Consider the following 17,522-nt stretch of genomic DNA (forward strand, 5'->3'; position numbering starts at 1 on the left):
TTAGGTGTTCAGGATGGCAATTTTCTGAACGAGGCGGTCATTCATTGATCGGATGTCGAGGTGTGCCGTCACCAAAGCCGACGATTTGAATTCCGAAGCCATCGGAAGATGTTGCAGAGCACGAACAAAGAGAGCCGAATTTGGCCTTCGCCGACCTTGAAAAAGGCGGATACTAGCATTTCTTCAAAAAACAATCTACCGGATGAGTATTTTCGGAGCCCTGTGCTGTGTCCGGTTTTGCAGTGGCAGACGCCATCAATTTGCTCCTATGCTTTTTGGCCGCATATGTGGAGTTATCCTGGTACAGTGAACTGATGTCAACGAGAATCAATGGTTTCTGACACCCTCCTCTGACGCCTTACAAATTTGGACACTCCTTCGACTAATGATGCTCATTCCTTTAAGAGCTTTCGCGAGTCTATTACATGTGGTTGTCTAGCTGGAACATCGAAACAGAGTCTCTACTTCTGGACCGCTTCAACTCAGGCAGATGGCGGAAGTCTGCAAAGGCTGCACAAGCCCATGCGATGAAGCAGACCTTCCTACTGACATCGAGGATCTCAAGTGCAAGGTCAAAGAATTACAGGAGCAAAATTCGAATCTAAAACAAAAGCTCTCCACGTTGGAACGGCCACTGGAAAGGGTTCAGAGCACTCAACACAAGAAGCCGGAGCACAGGAAACTGAGATCTGAAGATTGGTTCTCTAACGACTCGAATCCAGAATTGAATGTACTCTACTTGGATCGGTATTTGAACTATGGATTGACTAGGGAAGAAATATCCTCGAGAAAGCCTATTATTGGCATCGCACAGTCCGGATCAGATCTCTCCCCATGCAACCGCTATCACCAACAAACGGCGAAAAGAGTGCGAGATGGCATTATAGCGTCCGGTGGGATCCCAATTGAATTCCCCTGCCACCCGATCCAGGAGAGCAGCCGCCGACCCACGGCGACTTTGGATCGGAATCTATCCTATCTCACGCTGGTCGAGATACTCCACTCCTATCCACTTGATGGAGTGGTTCTCCTGACAGGTTGTGATAAGACGACACCTGCTGCATTGATGGCGGCAGCGACAGTGGTACGATGCTTCTCCGTTATACGTCGAAGTCGTTGACATGAGCAACAGAACATCCCCTCTATCGTGTTGAACGTTGGGCCTATGCTCAATGGAAGCATTAGAAACGAGTTGATTGGTACCGGAACAATTCTTTGGCGTGCCAGAGAGCTGAAAGCGGAGGGTGCAATCAATGATGAGGAATTCGCCGATATGGTCACTGCCGGGTGTGTATATCTATTACGCTCATTACCGGAAGACTAATAGGCTCCAGAACACCATCCGCTGGACATTGCAATACTATGGGCACTGCGTCTTCAATGAACGCCCTCGCCGAAGCACTCGGGATGGCCTTGCCAGGATCCGCTGCGATCCCTGCCGCTTATCGAGAACGACTGCAATGCGCCTACCGAACTGGCAAGCGGATTGTCACTATGGTCTACGAGGATCTTAAACCTAGCGACATCATGACTCGCGAAGCATTTGAAAACGCCATCGTCGTCAACACGGCTATCGGCGGAAGCTCGAATTGCCCTATCCACTTGGTTGCCATCGCTCGGCACGTTGGGGTTCAGCTCGATATGGATGACTGGGATCGTATTGGATATTCAATTCCCTTACTAGCCAACGTACAGCCCGCCGGTGAGATGCTATGTGAAGACTATTATAGAGCAGGCGGTCTCCCTGCAGTTATGGCCGAATTACTCGAGGCAAAGAAACTACACGCGGACGCATTGACCTGTACTGGACGGAGTATAGGCGAGAGCGTACGAGGTCAATTCTCTTGGAATCGTGAGGTTATACGGCCTTACGACCAACCACTGAAGCAAAATGCAGGATTTATGCATCTAAAGGGCACTCTTTTCGACTCAGGAATAATGAAAACCTCCGTCATATCGGACGAGTTTCGCAAGGCATTCCTCGAAGACCCAAAACATCCTAATACCTGGGAGTCTAAGGTCAGAGTATTCGACGGCCCGGAGGACTACAACGCAAATCTGGATGACGAGGGCGGACTAGATCCCCAGGAGAGGCCAGCACTGGTCATGCGTGGTACCGGCGCGATCGGGTACCCTGGCGCAGCCGAGGTTGTCAACATGCACGCCCCGGTAAGGCTACTCAAGGCAGGAATTCGCGCGGTGCCGTGTATTGGAGACGGCCGACAGTCTGGAACGTCAGGTTCACCTTCAATCCTGCACGCATCGCCTGAGGCAGCGGCTGGCGGGAACCTTGCATTACTCTGCAACGGAGATACGTTACGGTTTGACCTCAATGCTCGCCGGGTTGATCTACTCCTCTCTGAGGAGGAAATGGAGAGTAGGAGGGCAAAAATGGCTGAGAAGGTAGCGCAACTGACGGTGGAAAGCCAGACGCCCTGGCAGGAAATCTTTCGCAACGAAACGAGTCAGTTGAGCGACGGTATGGTGCTAAATTGTGCTGTTAAATATCAGAAGGTTGCGCAGCGGTGGCCTGCTCCTCGACACAACCACTAGCAATGTGTTGGCTTGCCACTAGGTGCAGACTCGAAATCGGACGTTGTGTATCATCCTGAGCTTCTGTTTCATGGAAATTGCCCATGTCTTCTCACTCAACTAAGGCTCATCTGGCGTATGGAGGTACACATCTCATCTGAGGCCTCCACTTAGTAAGATATTCTGCCCGGTCAAATAACCCGTCTTGCAAATCATCTCCACCACATTTGCACACTCCTGCGGTGTACCGAGACGGCCAACAGGAATATTCTTTACATCGCCCGGCGTCCCTTCGAGCATTTTTGGATCAGGGATCAAGCCCGTGTCCCCAATCATTGCCGGCGCGAGGCTGTTGACTGTAATCTCTCCCCTACCGAGCTTAGTGGCAAGGTTCTTCATCATACCATTCATGCCGGCTTTTGAAGCAGCATAGTGACAGCCATTGATACCGCCTCCTTCAGCAGCTATACTGGAAATGAACACAATTCGACCCCATGACTGCTCTATCATATAAGGCAAGCAGTCCTTGACAAGCAGGAAGGTTGAGCGCAAATTGATCGAGATGGTGCGGTCAAACTCCTCGATGGTAATGTCCTCCGGGCGGGGGATCACTTTGGCGTACCCGGCGTTCGCTATGAGGACGTCCGGTGAGTGACTGTGAATGGCCTGGATATCTTGGAAAAGACTTGAAATGTCGCCATCAGTCTCGAGCCTGACTTGATGCATGGATATCTGACGACGACGACGACTCGAATTCTCGCCATTTGAAGATTCGAGTTCTGCTATCAAGGTTTCCAGGCTGGGTTTGTTGCTTGAGTAAGTGAGCGCCAGGGACATTCCGTTGTTCCATAGTGCGCGTGCACAGGCAGAACCGATCCTAGGTATTATGTTTAGTAAGAGGCTTTCATTGCTACGATCGGAACTCGAAATGAAGGAATGGCATACCCTCCTGACGCACCAGTGATCAAAGCCAGTCTGCCTTCCAGGCGATTGTCGAGGGACATCTTTTGGTCTTGGTGGGTTGGAAATGGAGGTGCTCAAGATCGGCGCAAACCTCGCAGGCTCACACTTGTTGATGGGTTCCAGGAGGAGAACGCATCTCAGCAATTTCAAGTCTCAATGAGACCGACTGCCTCTTGATCACAAGAGCAGACTATTTCGGATTCTTGCTGCTTCTGTCTGGCCATGCTTTCGTAGTGACGAGCCCGGCTCGAGGTCGGCCGCATTCGTGACGGGTATGCTTTGCTGTTTCCGGCGATCTTGATCGCAGACTTCAAATCTAGGTTGAAAACATCCACGCTGCCTTTTCGTATTCCGAGGGTGGATCATTGGCTTGTATCCGAAGCTTCGGATTCTTCCGAAAAGAATCACAACATCCTTTAGAATTTTGTGGTTGGCTGGCGCGTTGGCGCGAAGGAACGCTAACCCCATGAGAACCGTACGCTCTCCTTTAGCTTCGTGTCGAGTTGTGACTATACGTCAAGGAATAGCTGTATCTAGTTAATTCCTCTATCGCTATGGAATATTTTGCGGAAGAGGGACCTTGCAGCGTCTCTTGAAGGCGTCTCTTGCAGCCATTAAACTAAGACCCTTGGTCCGCTCCTTCTCGTTGGCAGAACTCCAGGAGGCCGAAGGTCAGCTCCATCGTCATTCTGATGCCCGCAAGCTGAGAGTATCCAAAACATCTTGCAGAGGTAGCGAGATGGCCTCTCACGCTCTTCGCTCCGTGGAGACCAAGGGACATGAAGGAGGAGGCGAGGTCGAGAGCTGCCCCTAGCATCGAAAGTGGGCAGCCTGGTCTGGGATATTCTTGGGCAATGGACAGGAAAGGAAGGATGACCTCGATGATGAGAGCAGTTGGAAGCAAGAAGCAAGATATTTCTCATGGTGGAAATTGTAACATTTCACACGGCGCATTACCCACTGCTGCCTCCTGCGACAGCACGGCGTACGAAAGGTGAAGGGTCTCCCATCAAGTAGGTAGTTTGCCAATGGACGTGGACGAGGTGACCAAATGCAGAGGACAAAGAGCGTTACGTGCCTATCACGTGCCTGTCTGGTGCAAGTGAAGACCGCATATAAAATGTCCTCCGCGGTCTTTGTTTTCCTGCCGTCATTCTTTATCCTTATTGCGTCGCCGACAGCAATGCAGAACCTTCCTCACCGTCGCCGCAGCGATGCTGGGGTTCAAGCCGCGTCGCATGCACAAACCGTTCCCGCAGATTCCCCCCCCATCGACGCAACAGAAAGACCGACTGCATCCTCCAAACCAGGCAACAACAGCGCGCATACGCTTTCTGACGATTTCTTCCCTCCTTCTGACTGTTCCACTTCCAACTCTTTGAACCGCCCTCTCACCGCGTCCTTCATTATCCAAGACATACAAGCACGCCTATCTAGACGAGATTCCGGTGCTGAGTGGAACACATATCAAATAACCTCATCTGAGTGGGACATCCTCCGAAGACTTCTTGAACGCCGTGGTGATTGGGACAAATTGCGGTACGCACAAACACTAACCACCCACTGGACTGTAGCTGATACGAAGATATTTTAGATGTGACTATTTCTCCAAAACCCAAACCTTTGTTCATCGAATGCTTTCCCATACCCATGAAATGACCTCCAGGGGCTTCGCTATGCTACTCTATAGAGGGCTAGCCTCGATATGCCGCGGTACACCAGGAAAAGAGCAGTTCATGCTTAAAATTAGGAGCTGTGGCTCCAGCGATGTGGATAGCGAACAAGACCCTGATATTCATCAACCAGATGATTACTTCTCCTACCGCGACGATTTATCGTATGGTCTTGCACTAGAGGTGGCATATTCGCAGAAGTCTGAACAGCTCGAGAAACTGGCTCAGTTCTACCTTTTCGAAACTTCGCTGAATACTCAAAAGGTAATTGGCATCTCTATTGACTATGATCGCTCCAAGAGAGTTACTTTGCACACTTGGCAACGCGACAATTCTAATACGACCACCGGTGATCTACTTAGACACTATTCTCAAGTTAGTATCTCGGCTACATCTTGGAATATTGACACTGACTTTAGTGCCTAGGAAGTGCGAACCGAGACTGGCGCACGGGTCTCTGGTCCACCTCTACAAATTTCTGTGTTCGACATAGCACCACCATCCTTCGTTCCGTCTTCACTCCATGGCGCAACTATTCAGATCTCGCTTGATGAACTCTGTGATGAAATCGAGCTAGGAGAGCTCACAACCGCGCATCGTAAGAAGCTTGCTTCAGAGAAGGCACGACAATCTCAGGGTTCGGATGGCCTGGATCGCGATGAGGGTGACTCTTCTCAAGAAGGTGAAAGTGAAGACGACGCACTTACCGGGAAACTTGATGAAGAATTTGTTCTGAGCCGAGCCGGTTGTAAGGGCTCTGGGTTAGGTCGGTCTCCAATCCGAGCCCGTAGCCGAACTGGCGGCGCTGTCAACAATTGATGGCGAAGAAACCCACCAACATGTTCTCTGTTGAGGTGACTTCTTCGACGCAAGTTCTAGAGCTCCTGGCGACGGGCTCGGCGCTGAGGCGTGGAGACGGTGACGGCGTGTCAACATTGGATTGCGATAGAAAGGCCTCTCAAACTGCGGTAGACATGCAGCATGGGCAATTGTGAACGTGTCAACTTATGGACACAACCAGCGAGGTTCTCGCAGCTAGTAGACAGTCACTCGGACAATCGAATGCTCACGAACTGGTAAATCAGAATACAACAGCAGCTTCGAAGAGCTGGATAAGTTGGCGTAGCCTTGGGCTCATGTTCATGCTGCGATGGCGCAAACCCTCAGGACGGCGGCAACGCGCACAACCACGACCTGTGGGGAGCCTCTTTATTCATCTACTATACATTCCTCGTACAAAGCAACTACCAATCAGGGATCCAAGGTCACGAGATATCATGTGGCCGAGCCGAAGTCGAGCAAGGTCACATAGTGCCTGAGCAAAGCGGCGCTGCCATGGCCCCAGAGGGATTTAGAGTGGCCGCTGAATACCGAAGGAGATCCATGTTCGAAGGAAAGGCCCGACGCAAGCAAAAATTTTCTGTCGTGTGGTTGACAAGCCAGTAATTCTGCTATCTTGCATCTGAGGCATAACAGGCCTCCCAGTCTTTGCAAGCGGCGGTGATCTTTCCCCAGAGTAATGCATCGACGTCCCAGCCTTGACGATGGTCATGGCCTAAGAAGCCCTGATTGTCGAAGTCTGGGACTTCGGGCCGCCAAGGTCGGGCCCGGGCAAAATGGGACTCGACGCCATCTGGCGGTGGTAGGAAGTCCATGCTTTCTCCGGTTTGCAGTATATGCATATATATATATATATATATATATGTTCTGCGGTTTTTTTTCTTTTGAGAAAGGTGTTTTCAGCCTCGTTCAATCAGCGGGGACATTGAGGGTAGGCCGAGATGTCACCGTTGCTCTCTAGCGACTTGGCCGACGATGACTTCTCTGCGTTCTATTATAATGCACCTATTTTCACTCTTTGGAATCAAATGATCTGCTCAACCACATTCCATTATCTTCACAATGTGGGCAAGGACACGAACCCTCACAGATCACTTGTGAACGTAGGATATCACTTTTCAGCCTGACCGGACGTTCTCCATCGTAGTTGATTACTTCCATCCAACCCTATCTTGTTCACATATGCATTTCAACCTTCTATTCACTTCCTGCTCTTGTCCTCCCGCTGTGACAACGCTGGGGCTGTCAGGGCCATGGTGGATTCAGCCTGTAGCAGACAATTCTTACGAGAAGCGCAGACGAATATCGCTGAGGCTGTGGGAGCCATTTCTCGTTCGACCGTGGTTGCAACAGTGCATGACGGTTCATTCACTGTTGTCGCTGAAATAGACGTCGGACCAAGCTGTGCGGGCTTGAGATAGCCAGGTATAATCGGACTCCGTACTGTAAATAAATTGTAGATGCCGCAGGGGAGAAGTCATGGTCAGCCTGGCAAAATGCGCCTCAGGCTGCATGCTCCTGCCGCATCCTTTCCACTTTTGGTTCCCTTGCCAGGATCAAGTAGTACGCGTACTGTTTAGCTCTGATACAGCACAGCAACAAGCTTGCATGGGCCTAATGGGCCAATGCTTGCTCGTGTTCTGACTGTTGCAGGGGTCCGTCTGAATCACTAGGCGGAAGGGGTGAGGCTGGCATTTGTGGCGCCAACAACCACAGCACCTCCCTTTTCCTTGTTTTCTGACCGCTTCAAATTCTTCACAACGTTCCGTTCTCTTTACTTTCCTCTTCATAAGGTCGACATAGCCACCTGAAGGGTGATGCCTCGTTGCTTATCTGTCTCAGAGAATTTGCAAGCCCTGGAGTTACCACCAGCCGAGCGAAAACAGCTCAAGAAAGATATTACAGCCTTCTGGAAATCCCGCCTGCTGTCCACCGATACCACCAGAGTCCACAAAGCCGATATTCTCCAAGTGGCACAAGCCTTCATTGACCTTAAGGGTGCCACTTATTTCTCAGCTGGAAACCGAACTGCACAACAGAATATTCTGCGCTCTGTCTCAGGCATCATTCAAGCGCAGCGTCGAAACTTCATAGACAATAGCTCTCGAGGCAAACCAGCAAGGCGAGCTATGCCTCAGATGCGGAGACCACAAAATTGGGCATGGGAAAACAGAGCAGGAGCAGACAATGCATTGCAGAACTACGGTATGAGCCAAAGCCAAGTCTACTGTACTCGGTACAGCATCCCTAATTCGAGATTAGTGGACCTTACTGAATATGAAGATGGCGAATCAGTTCCCCCAGGCCGGGATAGTGACTCCGACTATATAGAGTTTCTACCAGAGCAACACCGGCAGAATTTGCATGCAAAAAGGAGAAAAATCAAATATAATACCAGATCGAACAAGCAGGCATTGGAACCGCAGCCTATCCAGGATGGCGGACCCACGGCTCCTCATCCCCAGGAAGCGACAAGCGGTGAACTGGATGGTGGACTTGCGGCTCCTCGTCCCCAGGAACCGGCAAGCGGCGAAGTGGATGTTGGACATATAGCTCCTCATCCCCAGGAAGCAGCAAGGAGCGAACCGGATGGCGATGCACTCAATCATGGGCAAATGATTGAAACTGGCTACAGGGAAGGAAGGGCACATTCCACTGTCCCAGAGACGATAGGATCATCTGATCCTGAGATTGAAATGAAGCAATCTGTTAGTGGAGCTGCAACCTTTGAGTCATTCGGTCGCAGATGGCGTTGCGAGTCCACCCACCTCATGGCTCAGGCCTTCACTGCATTTCTCTTCAAGTTGTCGGAAGAGAGAAAGAAGTATCGCGACTCGAACTCGGAGTCGGAAGACATGGACGACCGCGAAAGGTTTCAAGATTGGAAAGAACCGGTCCTTAGCTTCTACTACAATGTCTTGATCTTCGGGAATATTGAGAACGCGCTGCTCCACAATGGCGCTAGAGCGTCCGCTACAGATGCACCGAACGAGGACCACTCCGCAACCGAGTTGACTTTCCTCGAGTGGACGTGGCGGTTCCGCTCCATCGAGCATAAGGCTGAGTGCCTCCAAAAGGTTGTGGAAGGAATTATGAAGGGGGTCAAATTGCACCTTGACAATCTCAGAAAGAATGCAAAGGGAAACGCCTCCCGAGAGAAGCAATTGTCTATCATGCGGAGCTACCACAGGTATCAATTCAAGGTTTGGTTGGATGAAGAATTCAGCAAAGCAGGAGCCATGTTGGAGCTTTGCTAGTCTTTTGGATCGCTCGGTCGTGGGGAGTTGGCGTTGGTCAATAGATTTGTGTTTCACTCTCAATGTCTGGTAGTCGAATTGCATATGATACTTAGTCAAACCATCAGGGTAATACTGTTATTCCTGAAGAGCTAATTAAACTACCCAATTACTCTCATACCCAAAGTGCCTGTTCACGCTTCCACAAAGCCTTGAATTTGCTCTGGCTATATCCTTCGGTATTGTTAAAGTACTTATCCTGAAACCAGTACAATATCATGAGTCAACAACTCCTGCGAGATCCTGTAGTAGGCCGGACTCGATCCATGGTTTTCGGAGGCGGGTCAGCCAAAGCTGGCTGACATAGGTTTGTAGACTCGAGGTGATGGTCGACAAGTTTACACAGAATTGCGCGCCATGGTGTGGGTAAATCGGATAGCCTCCAAGCACATAAGTAGGGTGATTCCTTGATGATATCCAAGGATTAGCCATGTGATCATCCTTACTGGTTCATGGTTAAAGCGGAGATAAACTGAACACACCGCCCGGCAAAAAGGGAGGTATTCTGGTGTTGACAAGACTCCATTCGGATATTCTGTATAAGAACCCGCTCCAAGTAGGTGATGCCAGGTGTTTGCTGCCCAGTGTGCGAAGCGAAAATGGTCATTACTGAGCATCAAGCGGTGTCGGGACAGCAGATTTCTTGTCACGTCCACAGCTCATGTCACCCAAGTAAAGAGAGGGATAATAGTGTTGAACCATGGGGGTTTGGCGGCTTGGGCGGCTCGCAACCGAACCGCAATCGGATCCATGAGAAAATAATCAGTGGTATCAATATAGCAAGGAAAGCACGGACCGAGGAATTCAGACACGAAATACAATGACATTTACTCAACTGTGAGGGGGAAACGACTAAATCAACTCGCAATGCATGATCCGTGCTCATCATTCTACCTGTCTCAATCTGCCAGTTTCAATCTCGTACAGTAATCCAACCACCGCCGGAGCGTTTCCTCCATACAAAGGATCATCCTTGATCATAGCCACATCCTCGCGAATACTGGCTTCTAGACTACAGCGGACGCATTAGCAGCCTTCCAACACCGATGCCTAATACATTCCACTTACTCCGTGATCTCGCCAAACTCAATAGCATCAATGTCTTCGGCAGGAAGAGAAGATATTTGCTTGATTCTTTCCCGCACTTCGCTGTCGGGGACATGAGTCGTGCCGCAATCTGAGATTGATCATTTAGCAGAGATCCGGGCTGGAAAGCTAAACAAACCCACCAGTATGATGAACGACTATGATCAGATCAAGTGGAGTGATGGTGTTGAGAACCTGCAATGTTCGCATCGCATCCATGGCTCTTCCACCTGCGTTCCGGATGACGGCCGCCGGGTTTTCGAAGTCCAAGCCCATGAATCTTTCGGGAATGACTCTTGGGTCGCTGCAAGACACTTGAGCTCGTTAGTATACCTTCTCTTCCTCGCGTCTAAAACCAGCGCACAGATTACTGTTCCCTTGGCGCCTTTTCGCGCCCACATCTCTCGCATCTTCAGGAGTGGAGGGGGTTGCACATAGTTCTCGGCGAACTTAGCATTGCTTTCGAGAAATGAAGCAAGTTTAGTTGTCATTGTGAGAAGGAAGAATATGAGGCTGATTTTGTGGCTAGATGATTGAATTGACCGGATGCGAAGGTACGTCGCTTGGAGGCAGACTCACTTGAAATACCTTTTAAACCTACAATGCTCCCAGCGCTATGCTACGTGCGCGATTGCGACTCGCTTCATGAAGTTAGAAGCCAGAACGGATGTAGTTGTAATCAAGCCGAATTCTCGTACTTGATGATTGGGACCGGTGCTTTAGTCTTTCCGATTCTCCCGGTATGATTGGTCGGGCAGTCTAACGGATAGATCGCAAGGATTATTCAGTTCGTATTGACGGCGAAATAAACAGGATACTGTGCCCCCATTTGTTCGTTCATTTGTAACTGTTCAGTGATTTGAAAAGCCCGATGTCGCAATCCCACGTACTTCGTACAACGAATCCCGGGGTTGCAACGAGGATTGGAGGCAAATGTCATGGCAGCAAGTGGTGAATATCATCATCAGAGAGTCTAGGAGCACAAGTGTCTCCTTCTAAAGCCCGATTCACCGAGAAGAATGATAGCCGTAGAATCATTCGTAACAGATTTCTCGCCTATCACGACCTGTGAAGAACGCTGTCATCGAGTAAGTAGTTTTTTTGCGCCTACCTTCATCGACCGAGCCAAGCCTGCTGCTGAATCACTATACATCAGGCGCCAGGGTTGCCGGTTACATAAGGTAAGGACCAACGGTATGCTGAAAATACAAAAGGATGCCACTGGGCGCGTGTTTCAGGACATTTGGCCTCTACAGCTGTTCAGTGTCGCCTTTGTGCTATCTCAATTGCCCGCAGTAATGCCGTGTTTCAAGCTAGAGGTGATGCTCTCTGAGCGAGCGTGGTGAATCGTCTGCAGTGTGGCTGAATCTGGCGACATGAAGACAGCTGTATCGAGTAGAACAAGAGAAGAAGAATACCTAGGTACCTAGGTAGGTACCTAGTAGGAGGAGGTGGATTAAAAAGCGGCGCCGTGCCAAGCCCTAGCTGCCGGCGGGCTCGAAGCCCGCCAAGTGACCTCATCAACAACACGCCCGCCACGCCCGCAGCACCACCGCGTCGCACAACTTTGTCCACCGCACACTTGTTGTGCAATGCCCTAAACCCACCTACTCTTTATACGAATGTTGTCAAGTGACGCGCGTGTGTGAAACCCCTGCGCAATAACGACATAGAGCTGCGCCTACAGCTTGCCTGCGCCGCGCTTGTCAAGCCATGCCTCGCGCTCCCCTTCGCCGCCGTCAGCTCAACCGAAATGGCCCAGTTCCACGCGGCGCAAGCAAGATCAACAGTAGCCCGGCTGAAGTGGAACTGGAGAAGAAGCTGGCGTCCAAACCAATCGGCCCTCGACCGAACGATAGCGATGACAGCGATAGGCTCGTTGTCAAAGGCAATGGGAGGAGAGGAAGAAATGTTCCAAGGCAGGAGATTTACGCATCTGGCGCAGTGGCTGCTGGTGACAAGCCGGGGAACTATCCTACCAGAGCGCAAAGAAGGAAAAACATGTCCAAAGCGACGCAGGAGATAATTGGCACTGGTCAACAAGAGATGCGAGAAGAAGATGGATCCATCCCAGTCAACAAACAGCTGCACCAGCTCAAGCCTAGGTCTCCCACCATGAATGGAGTCTTAAAAAATGCGACAGGTACGAACCAGGTACCTGCCACAACCATATCACCAGCTGTGAAACCCTCTATTTTGCGGCCCATACAGCCGACTCCGGCGAGAGAGGATTCCATTCTCGGCACCTTGAAGCCCAGAAGAAGGCAGCCTAGCATTCTGCAAAATCTGGATCAGGATTCGTCGAGTTTTGACCTCGACGAGGAAGAAGAATTCCTACCTGATGACGAGTCTACACCGTTTGATGTCTCTAAACTTTCGAACAAGCCCACAACCCCTGCCCCGGCATCACCCAGACTCCTGTCGTCGTCTCGGAAACGAAAAATTAGCTCCTCCAATCCTCTCGAGCCCGTTGGCATCAAGTCTGTGGAAGAGTCCTCGAGGATCATACATTCACCAGAAGCTACCCCTGAGCCCTCTCTCCGGGCTCTGCCCGTGTCCGCACTACGTGAGTCGGGACGAAGGCAACGCGAAAATGTTCGTGACGAAGTCGATATCATGGCTCTTCCGCAGAGCAGTTCCTCCCCGGCGCCGTCTCCTGTGAAGGGAAAAGTGCCGGCATCTACAAAATCAACAAAGCATCCTCTGAAGCTCGCTCCTGTTATGACCACGAAGGAGCTTCAAACTCACCTGATGCCCACCAAGAGGCGAAGGACCGAGCGAGAGCGAAAACAAACCCGCTCAAACTTTGATATTGCAGCCGATGTCGACCTATCAGAATCCGAAGGCTCTGAACAGGACGTGTCGAATTTCCTTCCCTCGAAGAAGGGCAAGAAAACACAACGGAAAGGACCTTTGACCAAGGCAGGGCAAACGCGGCCCAAGGCTAAATCTGGGAAAGCTGAAAAGCTGCACGATGTTGCTACGTCCACAAAGTCAAGGTCAAAATCAAGTACGAACCACCTCATCACTATCACCTCGCCTATATTGAGGCCATCTACTTCGAACCGCGAAACTAAGTCTCCGTCACAGCATTCTACAAACATATCGTCGAATTTCAACACAAAATCCCAGGCAGGACGGCCGAAGCCGTATGGTGGCTTCCCCCACAAAGGCCGAGGTACGGCTTACTGGCAAGACAAGGAAAATCGTTGCTCTCATCAAGCCGAGGAACCTAGCCATCCGAGCGGTGCTCGAGCTGAAAGTACGAGTATCATGAGCGAGACGGGAGAAGAACTAGTCGCAGGTGGGAGAAAGGTCCAGAACAGGTCAACAACGATTGGGAAAAGCAAGTGGGCAGAAATAGATGCTTGGGATATGGATTTTGAGGACGTTGAGGTTATGACCGGGTCGGGAAGTAGCTCGCCTACGCGTAGGTGAAAAGCCGGTCTGCTCGACCTTCACTTCACAGGGCTTCAGGATAGCAGTGTCCAAGAATCATGGTACCATAATGAGCAAATGAATGGGTCATCTGGGTGAGTCTCCTACAATTCAATGAGCATATTCACCACCGAGCTCTTTGTACACCAATCAAGCCGTTGAAGCGCGGGAGGGGATCAAGGATCGTCCGTGGTTTAGCAAAATTCCAGTATTATGTTCCCAAACCTTCAATTGAAAGAAATGATTTTGATCCCCGCCTGGATCAAGGCTTCTTTTCAGTCTGCTACGGACAGAGTCTTGTGACTTCTGTAGTCGTCGTCGTCGTCGTCGTCATAGAGGGGCCGGGCTTGAGTTAGGGAAGTGGCCAACAAGGCTACGATGCCAAGGGGGTGGTTGAACTGCTCGCGCCTCCACCCCGATCCGGCCCAGGGCGACGCCGCCCTGTGCTCAACCCCCCGGCTCCCGCGAGTCAGGGCGAGCCGGGTGAGGGACTCACCCCGTTTCTCACCAGTGGAGGGGGCGCAATTCCTTAACGCCTTGGTTGGGAATCGGTCGTGGACTACGATGCCTAGGAGAACCACCCCCGTCCACAGCAAGGGTTGGCTCTCTCAGCTATGTAGTTCTACACCCGAGTCCCTACTCTCAAGCGTTCCTCGGAATGTCCAAGAGATTGCACAATGTCGTATTAGTTGACCGGTAATGCTCGCACGACTGAATGATAAAAAACGTAGACACGGTCGTTACTTAGAAGGGGGGTAAAAAAGAATCAATTAATCCTGCAGCGAAAATGACGGCGCTTCGATTCCAATATAGCAAGGCAAGGGCTTCTCAGAGGGCCACGTCTCAAGCCTCTGTTCCCAGGTAATCACAGATTACCTCACAGGTTCCATACCCGCACAAAGCCCACCCATCAGGCTGTCGCGGAACCCAAACTGCAAAGGAAACAAGAACTTTTTTTTTTGACTCGAGCTATGCTCTCAGGGAGCACGAGTGGAAGCGGAGCAACCGCTGCTGGAGCTCTTGAGTTCGACCGTACCAACATCAAAAACGAATGTCCCGCTCCTCGTCCCGTGCATCCCAACCTCGCTTCCCACAAGTTCGAGAGCTTCCATCGCCAGACACACTGGAGTTCAAGTGCCCGGATCAGGATGTTTTTGAGGGACTGATAGATGCCAGCAAGTCGGAATACTCGATCGGATATTGCGAATATGTCGGCCCGCCCGTAAAGACAGGCAGAACCGTTGTGGTGTCTGTGTTCCTTTGGCACCTCGCCGATATGTAGCCGGTGACGCTTGAGGAGGAGCCTGAAACCGTTCCCGAACCTCCCGAACTAGTGGTTTTCGGAGGCATCGTATTGTAGACGCAATGGGCAGCGTTACCAATACTGCCCACCAGATCAGTTTTATTCCAAGGCTCATATTGGCTAATGGAAAGGGGACAGTCTTACCAGTCGATGGTCCAATCGAAGTGGTAACAATCACCTGACTTCGATGAGAGGCACACCGGGTTTCCGTTGTAAACACATGCAGTCCTGAAGTCGCAAGATCCCTTGGAATCGCAGCATGCGAAAGCATTGAACTCATCGTTGACGACGCATGTGCTGTGCGGCTGACAGGTATATGGGTCACCTGTGTGAATCTGTTGTCAGCCCTCTGACTGGCATACTATGTGTTCGCGATGAGCTTACTTGAGTTTCCGTTTATCCAGCCACAGGTCAAGTTATGTGGGTTCACACTCACTGGCGGGGGCGTGACTGCTGGAGGCGTGACCGGTGGAGGCGTCGTCACGGGTGGCACGGTTGGCTGAGTCGACCCGGGCGAGCAGGCAGTCCCGGTCACAGTACTCGAGACTCCATTCGTGTTGACCAGAACCGAGCATGATTTATCGCTGCAGCACACGCCATCACCATCGCAAAATCCACAAGTTAGCCCGATAGCGCAGCCGCCTCCAGCCGAGTCATTGCAGCAGATGTCTCCAGCGTCGACAGCACCTCCGCCAGAACAACAGACATCATTTGTTCCTTGGTAGCAGCCATCTGTGGGGGGACAAAGCGTTAACGATCAGATGAGTGAGGAATAAATGCTCCACTATGACTGACCAGGACAGCTTGTTCCGTCACAGTCATCACGTTTGTTCAAGTGGTAATTCGACATGCGACGAGCATATTTCCGGGCAGGTGAGGTGTTTTGAAACCCATGGGGCGTTGCAAAGACGCTGGATGTTAAGAGCCACACCACAACAACTGCAATCGCCTTCGTGATCGACATCATGATAAGATCTAGAAACTTATCGCGCGCTTTCCAGTGTCTCTAGGAGCAGAGACTTGACCTGCCATAACTTGGATGAGGCACGATACTTAAGGCTGATCGTGGCCTCGGGAGGACGTGGACCAGCATGTCAATTCCCGCTCAGCAAACGAATGCGAGAGTTGAGCTGATAGTTTTCCACCGTGAGGATGACCGAACTCGAGTTCGGGGAAGCATCCTGTTTAGGTGCAGCCAGTTGGGCGAATCCAACCTAGGAAATTCTGCAAGGCAAAAGGTACAGTTGAGTTTCGTGTCCGCACGTTGCCGCATTTTCCCATTCGTAATGGCTCAGCTCGACGGACGCGAGATACTGTAGCTTGCCAAGCTTCTCTATTGCTCATGGCGACCATTCAGGCGGTACTTTTGCACTTACCTGTTACGGACATTACAGACTTCCCATCAAGGCCGAAAGGTTTGGAATTTCCTGCCTTTCCCTGGAGGATCGGGAAGCTAGTGGATCCGTATGCGTGTCTGGCTAGCGACGGTTGGACCGCAATAGTCTTCCGCTCATGCACTTGTGGAATTCCTGTGCTTGAAAGCAAGACGTTGGTTGCCTTGTTCAAAAGTTGGGCTGAACGTGTGGTCCATGTCGGGTGTCGTCTAGACTCGAGCGGACGGGCGATGCCAAGGCTCGGTAAGCGAGAGAAGCTCGCAGCCAAGCATCGCCAAGCCTTCCCGGCCTTGCATCTTCAAAAGTTCGCTCAAAGGCTGAGAGCTTTTGCAGCGGGCACGAGGAGAAGGACAAAGGTGCGTTGTTGGGAAAGCTCCACAGAAATGCAAGAAGTACTGCAGTGTTTTCGTAACTTGAGGTTCAGCTTGACAAGGGTAGCATGCCCTAGTTCCTTTATCGAAGGACGTTCATGCGGCCCGAATCAACCACGCAGGCTGGATAGAACAGAAGGATGAGACGACTCGACAACGCCTCGCCTTTTGCGCCGGAATGTCTTCGTCAGTAATTTTCAATCAAAGCGATGGCAGAAAAGCAGAGCGCTGCCAAAAGCTTGGTTAAGAAGAGGAAGAAAACGGGTAAAGAGGACTGTCATCTGATATGTCGCGAGGTTACTCCGAGTGGCCGTCCTCACCAATACATGTCCAGGAGACCACGGCAACCTATTAACTTCATCTACATTCCCCGCGAACTGATGGTCTCGCGGCGGGACACTGCATCGAGGCTTGGCAGCTAGACTTGTGTCGCCCTCCCGTCGGAGCAACGCCCAGCAGTGTACTTCACGAGCAATCTGAACACAGTCCTCGACTATTCCCTCTCCTCTGCGCCACTCGAAGACGATGATCTATTCGCATAGATGCCTGATTCGTCGCATCAACTATTGCCAGACACTCTTCCCGCAACAGAACTTCAGCAGGGATCAAAGGTTAATTTGTCCGTA

The 17,522-nt window shown here is 51.1% G+C and overlaps 7 protein-coding genes across 7 annotated transcripts; 4 read left to right on the forward strand and 3 right to left on the reverse strand.

Moving 5' to 3' along the window:
- Positions 1 to 490: 490 nt before the first annotated feature.
- Z520_01673 (uncharacterized protein) lies at positions 491 to 2,553 on the forward strand (the record flags this gene model as incomplete). The annotated part of the gene is made up of 3 exons (XM_016772189.1): positions 491 to 1,084; positions 1,133 to 1,287; positions 1,335 to 2,553. The coding sequence occupies 3 exons, from the start codon at positions 491 to 493 to the stop codon at positions 2,551 to 2,553; spliced, it is 1,968 nt and encodes a 655-aa protein (XP_016637328.1).
- Positions 2,554 to 2,685: 132 nt separating this feature from the next.
- Positions 2,686 to 3,536, reverse strand: Z520_01674 (uncharacterized protein; the record flags this gene model as incomplete). Its single annotated transcript, XM_016772190.1, has 2 exons — positions 2,686 to 3,409; positions 3,478 to 3,536. The coding sequence occupies 2 exons, from the start codon at positions 3,534 to 3,536 to the stop codon at positions 2,686 to 2,688; spliced, it is 783 nt and encodes a 260-aa protein (XP_016637329.1).
- A 1,079-nt stretch (positions 3,537 to 4,615) lies between these two features.
- Z520_01675 (uncharacterized protein) lies at positions 4,616 to 5,987 on the forward strand (the record flags this gene model as incomplete). The annotated part of the gene is made up of 3 exons (XM_016772191.1): positions 4,616 to 5,034; positions 5,090 to 5,543; positions 5,595 to 5,987. 3 exons carry the CDS (start codon positions 4,616 to 4,618, stop codon positions 5,985 to 5,987), a joined length of 1,266 nt encoding a protein of 421 aa, XP_016637330.1.
- Positions 5,988 to 7,825: 1,838 nt separating this feature from the next.
- Positions 7,826 to 9,265, forward strand: Z520_01676 (uncharacterized protein; the record flags this gene model as incomplete). Its single annotated transcript, XM_016772192.1, has 2 exons — positions 7,826 to 8,213; positions 8,271 to 9,265. 2 exons carry the CDS (start codon positions 7,826 to 7,828, stop codon positions 9,263 to 9,265), a joined length of 1,383 nt encoding a protein of 460 aa, XP_016637331.1.
- Positions 9,266 to 10,189: 924 nt separating this feature from the next.
- Positions 10,190 to 10,881, reverse strand: Z520_01677 (uncharacterized protein; the record flags this gene model as incomplete). The annotated part of the gene is made up of 4 exons (XM_016772193.1): positions 10,190 to 10,316; positions 10,373 to 10,481; positions 10,534 to 10,704; positions 10,755 to 10,881. The coding sequence occupies 4 exons, from the start codon at positions 10,879 to 10,881 to the stop codon at positions 10,190 to 10,192; spliced, it is 534 nt and encodes a 177-aa protein (XP_016637332.1).
- A 1,222-nt stretch (positions 10,882 to 12,103) lies between these two features.
- Positions 12,104 to 13,828, forward strand: Z520_01678 (uncharacterized protein; the record flags this gene model as incomplete). The annotated part of the gene is made up of 1 exon (XM_016772194.1): positions 12,104 to 13,828. The coding sequence occupies one exon, from the start codon at positions 12,104 to 12,106 to the stop codon at positions 13,826 to 13,828; it is 1,725 nt and encodes a 574-aa protein (XP_016637333.1).
- Positions 13,829 to 14,971: 1,143 nt separating this feature from the next.
- Z520_01679 (uncharacterized protein) lies at positions 14,972 to 16,095 on the reverse strand (the record flags this gene model as incomplete). Its single annotated transcript, XM_016772195.1, has 4 exons — positions 14,972 to 15,212; positions 15,276 to 15,456; positions 15,516 to 15,863; positions 15,927 to 16,095. 4 exons carry the CDS (start codon positions 16,093 to 16,095, stop codon positions 14,972 to 14,974), a joined length of 939 nt encoding a protein of 312 aa, XP_016637334.1.
- Positions 16,096 to 17,522: the final 1,427 nt, after the last annotated feature.

The sequence above is a fragment of the Fonsecaea multimorphosa genome, assembly GCF_000836435.1.
Source record: "Fonsecaea multimorphosa CBS 102226 unplaced genomic scaffold supercont1.2, whole genome shotgun sequence".
Taxonomy (NCBI): Eukaryota; Fungi; Ascomycota; class Eurotiomycetes; order Chaetothyriales; family Herpotrichiellaceae; genus Fonsecaea; species Fonsecaea multimorphosa.